A 9,826-nucleotide genomic window follows, 5' to 3' on the forward strand; every position below is an offset into this window, starting at 1 on the left:
CTCCTCTTTACTATCAGAGACTCTTATAGGCTGCTCTAATACGGGGTTTGGAGTAGCAGTTTACCGTAAGTGATTCAACTTTGACTCTTTGCAGAATGGAGCTGAAGCTATTGGTTGTGTATCGGCGACCCTCTCAACTGTAATCTCTGTGAATGCCATTCCTGACGCCTACATCCTGGCCTCTCCAGCGCAATCTGTGCCTATTGGCCACCCACAATTCCATTTTAAGGAGCTCAATATGATTGGTTTAGCAAAGTAGCAATGACAGTGACGTTAGCCAATCGCACATAGGGTTTACTATGGGGCGAAGGCACTTGTCTCAATCCGTTAGGATTCATTCCAAGGAGGATCTGGTGAGATTTATCTTGTTTATGTCGATTTCCTCGAAGATACTGTTTATTGTTATTAACACAGGTTACCTTTTCATGTTTGTTATGTTTTAAGTGTGCTTTCTAGAGTTAATATGTATCGCTTGCACGATATAATCAGATAAGGCGGGGATGTTTGTATTTTGTTTGGTGTGCTGCCTGGGTAGGGCAGCCTATTTTATGTCTTGTGTGGATCCATAGTAATACCCTTCGACGATCGAACGTGAGCTACTCCACGTACATGTTAAAACAATAAAAGTTTTTGGGGAGCAAATACATTTATTTCAATTAACCTCAATGAACGCACAGCGTGTTGTTCTGTGATACCTAACCGACACCGCATTGATGGTTTATTGTTTGTCGAACGAGTAAACTCACCACCTGTTAATTTGGTGTAGGGAATCTCGGAAGCAAAATGAACATGTACGCGGTGCCCAATCCTGGTTTACCAGGCTGTCCGCCGGGGTTGGAATACCTGACACAGGTAATGCAATTCGAAGCAAAGTGACTGAGAGTAGATTGTAGTATACGATTATAAATCTAACGCTTCTTTTTCATTGTTCTGGGTGTAGATTAATTTAAACAGCGATTTGCTGTTGTGGCCTGACATTATGCATAACAGTATTTTTGTCATTGTTAATGTTATCCTACAAATAGGTCGACCAATTACTGATCAAGCAGAAGGTTGAGCTCATAGAAGGTATGTGAAGATATCAATCACTTTAACTTTGTTATTGCATAGTTTTAGGTCATGAATCTGTAGAGTGTAGTTGGCTTTATCTTCTTTAGGATCTACAGTAATGATTTAGGCTAATGCAGAAAAAAGGGTTTATTCCTAGCAAATTCCATGTTGAATATAATTTATTTTGTATTCATCACAGAACTACTATTTATTCTACATGTGTTCTTATTGTGTCTTTGGTATCTCATTGTGGTGTATGTAAATAAATTACTTGACATTGTTTAACAACAACAACAATATATTGTTCCTTTAATTCCACTGCTTTGTGTGATGTTTTTGATGAGATTCTTAAAATATTTCATTTATTGAGCTGTAATGTGACGAAAAATACTTAAATAGACACAAATGATCAAAATGTGTTAAATAAATAGCATTTTCTTGTTTACTTGCAGCTCTCGTGGGTTTTGAAAGCAATAACAAGTATGAGATTCGGAACTCCATGGGTCAGAATGTGTTCTACGCCGTGGAGGAAAATGACTGCCTAAGTCGCCAGTGCTGTGGTCCTCTACGCTCGTTCGTTATTCGAGTAGTGGACAACTTCGGCCAAGAGATCATCACAGTCTCCAGACCTCTCAAGTGTATGTCCTGCTGCTTCCCCTGTTGTCTGCAAGAGGTAAGACTTTGTGCCATCAGGGTACACTTTTAACCCAAGCACAGTAGTTTCTGTTGTTTATGTCTGTGATTGTAGTAAGGTAGTCGGTAGTAAGGATTCTGGTGTCCAGTCAGTCCTGACTAATTTATGCTGTGCTTTCATAGAAAGTCAATACTGAAGCCACTGTGGGATTTGTGTAAAAGCTGAATGGTCTTTATGGCCCCAATTATGTGAATGGATGCAGCCTAAGCTATTCTCCCCTTTTCTGTCTCAGCTTGAGATTCAAGCTCCACCGGGAAATACTGTAGGCTATGTGCTTCAGCAGTGGCACCCTATTACCCCCAAGTTCACTATTGAGAACGAACACCACGAACCTGTCCTGAAAATACAGGGGCCTTTCTGTGGATGGAGCTGCTTACCTAATGTGGATTTTGAGGTGAGTTGTCAAATCACCACCATGATATACAGTAGTTGTTTGTAATTGCTCAAAAATTAATGTATTGGCATGATATGGTAAACAGTAGTATTAAGAGGTAGCAAGCAGCTTAGAAAGGAGGGCATTACCAGCCCAGGCTTTCAGTTCTTTGTTATCAATCTGACAAGACACAAGGGTCATGAGCGTAATTATAAAACAATTGGGTTCTATCCCGTAATTTAGCTGTGTCTGATTGGACAAGAGACGTTCCATGCTAGAGGTTATTCGTCAACATACCAACAGTTATGGGACTTTTCACAGCTAATAATAAATCAATCCGCGATGAAAAATTTGCGTTGATGAAAACCGTTAATTCAAAATTCTTAAAATTTCAAACCAAGACGTTGACAATGGAACTATTTTTTGTTGCGGAGAAACAATGGGGAAATAAACCATTTTTAATCAATAACTTTGTGTTGAAATGTTAATTTGTTGACGGTAGAATTGTTTTATAGAAGCAATATAGCACGAGTGGGAGTGGGGTAGGTAAGGGATAATCCCGCGGGTGTTGTTGCCTACGCCACTCGGCCTGCGGCCTCGAAGGCTACGGCCGAACACCACCCGTGGGATTATCCCTTACCTACCCCACTCCCACTAGTGCTATATTGCTTAAGTGTCACTCTCTGTCTGCAGCTGGTCCTTCTGTATACCATATCTGACACACAGTCCCGTTGCTACCAGCAGCAGCAGCAGCAGCAGGAGTCCCAGACAGATAGTGGTCCATCTAGAATAGTTACTCCCAGGCCCTGGAACAGACAACAGCTTAGGTACATTGCAGAAGCGAGTGTGTGTGTTAGAAGAAATGTGTGTGTGTGTGTGTGTGTGTGTGTGTGTGTGTGTGTGTGTGTGTGTGTGTGTGTGTGTGTGTGTGTATATACTGTAAGTTAAATTGGTAAAATTTACTACTAAATGCACACATGCCAAACACATACAGAGTCACTGGTGGGATGTGTGACAGAGAGATTAAAAACCAAAGAGGAACCTATGCAGCATTAGACCTGGGCAATGGATGGTATCTTTGGTTTAAGGTAGTCATTGCTGTGGTGTCTGTGACAGAAAGAGTTACTGGCAAGAGCTGTGACTGAGAAAAAAACCGTCTCACCAAAGAGGACCCTGGTTGGCATCAGACCTAGTATCTTCAGAGGATGGTGTCTATTTTATGAGGAAGTCATAGCTATAGTGCCAGTGACAGAAAGAGTTACTGGTGAGAGCTGTGACTGAGAGATTAAGAACCATCTCACCAAAGAGAGGAACTGAGGTGACCTTAAAGCGTCGGATCTTGGATTTCAAATTCATGAACTCGTTCATAATTTTGGTGAACATGAACTGAACGTTCTGTATTATTGCCTGATGAACGATACTGTGAACGCGTTCATTCTGGTGTCTGTGAACGGCACGTTCACTCCTTGTAATTTCGTTCAATAAGGTGCCAGATTTCTAGAGACTTCCAGGCGGAAAATACACTGTTAACAGTCCAGTATCCAATCGCTGCGTGTGCTTTTATTCTACTGTCTATGTCTGGCAAGTGTGAGAGCGCTGAAGTTGTGACAGGCCGAGAGCGGTATTGCAGACATATAGAGATTTAGACATTTTTGCTAGCATCATAATGAAAAAAATAACTGAGCTAGTTCATTTTTTGGGCCTGAGTGCTAGGTTGAAAACAGAAACAAAAAGCTCCATTTGCTGAAAAGCTATGGATCAATATGTCACTCTTTGCCCAAGGAAGAGTAGCAGATGATAGAAGCTGCTGCACAAATAACCTCATCTGTTACAATTCATTCATAATAATCTGAGAGACCAAGGGATCTGCTAGCCATTAGTATTCAGAACTGCAGTTCAATTTATAGCCAGGGTTTTATTTTCATGGCCCAGAGTGTCACAGCTGACAGTGACTCAGAGAAGTTATGGTACATTTGCTCGATCATTAGGGTCCAGAGAGTCACCATTAACAAACTCAAACTCCTCAGTTGCTGGTTTTGTCTGCCAACTTGCTAGGTCTTTTCATCAGCAGATTTTATTCAATTAGAAAAATTGGAGTAACCCAGCTATCATTTCATATCAGAAACGAAATTCTGAATACTCTATGGCATCATTTGAACAATCCCTCAATGAGTACCTTGTCAAATTGAGGAACATTCTGACTGGACATATGAATGAGAGTAACTCATACATCAAGAAAATATACTGGAAAAATACTTGTGAGGAAGGGCTATTTGTGGGGTCCAATGCCTCATTTGAGCAAGTTGATAATAATAGACAGCTGTCTGTTCCCCTGAGGCCCAGTTGTACCACATTTACATTTAGTCATTTTAGCAGACGCTGTTCAGATCCAAAGCGACTTACAAGGATGTATACACACTTACACTGATGGCACACTGCACATCAGGAGCAATTAGGGGTTCAGTGTCTTGCTCAGGGACGCTTCGACAGGTTATCAAACTAGCAACCTTCAGATTACTAAACGACTTCTCTACCTCCTGTACTACTGTCGCCCCCTACTGTCGTACCATTTGGACCTCAAGAACTTCTGCATTTCATTTGATGGAATGTTCATCACATCACTGTGTTAAATGGATGACTTGCCTCTATATGCATACTGTATATAGCCCATCGGGATGCAATACGCATGTTTGGCTTGGTAGCTGGCATTGGTCCTGAGATGCCCCTATGGTTAAGGGGTAATGTGAGCTTAGAGCTACTAGTGAAAAAGAGGAGATGGGATACTTTGCTACACTGGAGCGTGTGACGTGGGGGTGCTGCACAGAAAAGGAGGGTTTAAATCTCCTAGGAAGCGGAGGTGGGGAGAGTGATGGCCATTAGTCATTCCTATGGGCTTCTCCCTAAGTTGTTTTTTAAAACATCACTTATTGATGAGGTTCCAGTTCCGGCCTCTGTGGCCCTTGTGGTAAACATACCCTGATGACCGGTGGTGGAAATTTGCAATCCTCCCTGGGTCTACCAAAAATGACCCGTCCACTGTCTTTGAAGAACAAACACCAGACAATTTGAAAATCTAAAAACAAACAACATATATCTTTTAAGTAAACCTAATGTTATGTGTTATACATATGTATTCACTTGTTGTTTGATGTGGTTTATAAATGTGGTTAGAGATAGGACACCACACCAAGTTTAGGATTTCATCGCATTAGTATTGTGGTATGAGCTCAGATTGTAAATAATTAATCAGTGTCTTCTTTAGCCGGGTTGTGACTTTGATATGCCTGTCAACTCTGCTTCTGTTAACCAGCGATTATAAATGCCCTTCTCATATTGAGAGTCGCTCAGCAACAGAAATGCTGTAGGGTCTGTCTCCATGCCTGCATTGCTGCTGGATGAGCACACTGACCCCAAACTTACTGCCTGGAGACATATAATGTAGGCTAACATTTCAAAGCATTATGGTGCTCCATGTCGGTGCAGACCTTGTGCATTATGATGGTAAAAGAGCTGAGTTCACAACTGTCTACACTCTACAGTATTAGAGAATTCACTTCCTGGGGACACTGTTAAGATAAAGAAAATTCAAATAGATGGATGTCAGATAGATGCTGGATTTAAAGTCTTGTATGAACTCTTTAAAAGTCAGTTGGAATAGCACTATCAATTGGTGGTCAGCAGGAAGAGCAGGTTAAGTAGCAGTCTTCTAGCTTATCATGAGCTCTCAAGCAGCTCTAGCTTGACAGAAAATAATAATAATAATGATAATAATAATAATAAACTTTATTTATATAGCACCTTTCATGCAAAAGAATGCAGCTCAAAGTGCTTGACAGCAACTACACTACGTGCACAAATAATTACACGCACAGTGATCCACATAAAAATAGACATCAAATAAACATAAAAACTAGGATATAGTGCAAAAAAATATATATATACGTATATATATAAAATAATAATGATTAAAATGATAGAAATTGAATACATAAATTGCATAGAGTAAGATAGAAAATAAAACTGTATATATACATATTTCATCTAACCCCTTAATATCACGTTATATCATGATGAAGATCAAAGTAAGACACAAAAAATATATATATAATGAAATTAAATTAAAAGCATATATATTTATATATACACTGTATATATAGTGCAAAGTGGTAGCTAGTTAAAGGCTAATATGAAGAGGTGTGACAGGTGCCATCCCCTTTGACCCCCTGCCAACAGAAACCATTTAATAATGTCAGATGTCTTCATAGCTAACACATGTTGAGACACGCCTTCATAATTATTCATGATTCATAGCAGATGTGCACATTGGCACTAAAAACTCTTCTGAAAAGATGCCATTGGAGTTCCCTCACTTAGAAGGAGTAAAACCTCTTAGCAAAGACCAGGCTGACTTATCTTGTCCTTGCTGTGTGCCTCTACATTTGTGTCTACATCAAAATCAATGCTACTGTTTATAAATCATTGCCAATGTCTCTAAATCAATGTGAATGTTTCCACAGTAGTGTGTTGCCTGTTTCATCCTATTGCAGAGTCCTGTTCACTGTTTCATTTAATAGTTCCATGGCATATTGCCCTAGTTTATTCATTAATCAATAAATAAACAATTAAAATTATCTTGATGGACAAAGTTACTGATTTTGTCCCTAGGAATTCAGTTAATGACACTGCATTGAAAAATTACCCCGACAGTGACCGGAGGGGTCATAGCCTACACTGGTATTTAGTACTTGTCATTCCTGCTGTGTCTCAGATGTAGAGGCTATGATCAAATGTAAAATGTATGTGTGGGAGACATGTGTGTTTATTTATCAGTATTTATTAGTCCTATAGATTTTGGACATTTTTAGGACAGTAAGTGTAAGCACCAATACATACAGTATGTCATAGACCACACAGTTCCTGGACACTTGTATAATAAACATTGACTCCCACCAGGAATGTGGCTTTAGCTAATGTAAACCTTCAGACTCTAAAGCTCTGGAGCATGTAATCTCGCGTCATTTCTGTTTAGTCAAGACAGACACAGCTATAAATGGGTCGGGGCACCCATATGAAAATAAACTGCGTTAAGCTAAAGCACTGTGTAGTATGGGATTTTGGTAATATACAAGAAATAAACCAAAAAGTACATTTGAAAACATATTTGAAGCCACAAACCAGAGACGTGTTCTTTTTTTGGGTGGGGGGAGAACATGAAATGGCTGCTATTAAGTACACTGGAGATAAAAAAGATCACCCTATATAAAACATGTGTGCTGAAAAGGTCAAGTAAAGTGTACCCTTAAATTATTGCTGAGTGCCACATGCTCTTTATTTCATTCTTTGCTTGTTAATACTGTAGTAGGCCTAAGTAGTGATGCACTTGCAATTTATGTTAATTCAACAAAACATTGTTAAACAATGCCCAGTATTCCCATGAGTCTTAAATAATATATTGTGATCATTTATTTTAATTATTTATGCATAGTAATGGGCCTTGTTGTAACAGGTTTGGTATAATTTATTCAAATTTTCTTTAGGACAGCTGGAGGATAGAAAGATCAGGGCTTATAGATAGGAGAGAATGTTAGGTAACATCCAGCAGATGGCGCCAGGAGATCTTTATTTTAGCTTCACGTTACCTGACATTTCCTTGTTTGGGCACATGAACCTAACATCAGTAATGTTCTATCGCTAATTATTGCTACAGATTAACTGTTTTGTTCATCAGATGTACACTTCTGTTAAATAATTGTGACCTCTATGTTCTTTTGATGATGACCCTCCCTCATGACCTTACAGATTTTGACCATGGAAGATGTCAACATTGGGAAGATCAGTAAGCAGTGGACAGGACTACTTCGAGAGGCATTCACAGACACCGATAACTTTGGTATCCAGTTCCCCTTCGACTTGGATGTCAAGATGAAGGCGGTCATGATAGGAGCCTGCTTCCTTATCGTAAGTTCATTCAGTACAGACCTTTACCTTACACCCTGTTCACAAGACTTCCCATCATTCACTGTGTGTTTTGTGGCTTCTCCATGCAGGACTTCATGTTCTTTGAGAGCACCAATAACTAGGGGACCGTGACTGAGGTGGCACATACTCCTGTTGATATGTTGCCATGAAGAGGCAGATTCCAGCCCTCCGGTGGCCTGGAGCAGAGACCAAGGTGGTGAAAGACATGGAGAGGAGGCAGAAGTAGTGGGGTGCATGTGAATTTTAGCGCATAGCTTTTCTGTGGTAGAGAGCATTCTTCAGAGGAGGGGGAAATGACCACACTGTTGAGAAACCAGTGTCTTACCTTGAGCGCAGCCCTTTGAAGAATAAGTATATCGCCAAGAACCCTTCCTGTGTTTGTGCCGTGTATGCTGTGTGTGACACTCCAGACAACATCAACAGTTTTTGATAGTAACATGTTACACGTAACATAACAGATAGCTGAATTATGACACTGGGTACTTACAATAACCTGACAAGAGGCTTTGAAAGGACAAAATAAAGTGACCAAAAATAGTCATCCTATTCTGCTCAACTTTAGCACACATAGAATGACCGCAATAACATGCCTTTAAGAGGACAAATCAGTCTGGTATTTTACATCACATTTATGGGTTTGAATATTTATATGTTTAAAAAATAGTCGTTTTTAATGTAAACAGGTTTTTCAAAGCAACTCATTTGTGGTCCTTTGGTGGGATTTGAACACCTCTATATTTACACGTCTGAAGGCTTGTGTTCTGAAGTTGTGTTTAGTCATGAAGATCCCGTTCTGAAACTACACTGAACCTTTCAAATGATCTATAGCTACACAAGAAAAACATAAAAAGGAAACTTAGTTTCACATTTCAATATTCCTTTTGCACTTGAATGTAGTTCATTAACATTGTTTTTAAGTCATGGTTTATTTGTTTGTTGTTCACAATAATATGTGTATACAACTTATGCAAACACTGTTTGAACAATTCAATCTTTTGTGATTAAGGAATAAAAGTAAGTGAATTAGCCATGCAAGAACTCAAGAGTAGACAAGGGCAACATTCTTTATGGAGCATCAGTTTATGTCATCTCTAATTATGAACAGCATGTTCATCTCATTTTCTTATTAGAGGGTTTTTACACTTTAACATGAACAAATCATTGTCTGATTCACATACAACTGCAGCCCAAAGCATATAAAACTCATATTGTAATTTATTATACTGTATATTTATTTACGTTATCACTCAGGTAGGCTGCAGAGAATTTATAGGCTTATATTGTCATCGAAATGACAGTTGTGGATGTTATGAATGTAGTTAAGAAGTGCACTGTGTTTAATGTTTTGTTATTAAAATGGCCATATATTTTCTCTCCTATATTTTCAAATGTTGTGCATCATGAGTTTATCAAGAGTGACTGTAAGTAAGAACAATTTTGACTTTTAACACAAAAAATAAAGAACTGCTACCCTAAACCAATGACCCATAGCTGTGGTTATTTTGATGAAAAATCTATTCCCAACCTAGTGACCCTCTCTCTATCTTTAATCATGTTATCATCTGTTTCATCACAACAGCCTGGAATTATTAAGGACGTGACCAGCCATGACCCTATCCCACGTCAGGGAGCCATAGAGTAACAGGGAACAAAAATGTCCACATTAACATCAAAAACACTTAGTCACTCTGCGCTGCTAACCAACCATATGGCTAAATGCTAACGTGCTG

General features: G+C 39.2%; 1 protein-coding gene across 1 annotated transcript; it reads left to right on the forward strand.

Moving 5' to 3' along the window:
- Positions 1–309: 309 nt before the first annotated feature.
- Positions 310–9,573, forward strand: LOC308378663 (phospholipid scramblase 1). The gene is made up of 7 exons (XM_080855623.1): positions 310–353; positions 767–852; positions 1,026–1,068; positions 1,503–1,723; positions 1,977–2,138; positions 7,917–8,075; positions 8,165–9,573. The coding sequence occupies exons 2-7, from the start codon at positions 784–786 to the stop codon at positions 8,195–8,197; spliced, it is 687 nt and encodes a 228-aa protein (XP_080711749.1). The 5' UTR covers positions 310–353; positions 767–783; the 3' UTR covers positions 8,198–9,573.
- Positions 9,574–9,826: the final 253 nt, after the last annotated feature.

The sequence above is a fragment of the Sprattus sprattus genome, assembly GCF_963457725.1.
Source record: "Sprattus sprattus genome assembly, chromosome: 17".
Lineage (NCBI taxonomy): Eukaryota > Metazoa > Chordata > Actinopteri > Clupeiformes > Clupeidae > Sprattus > Sprattus sprattus.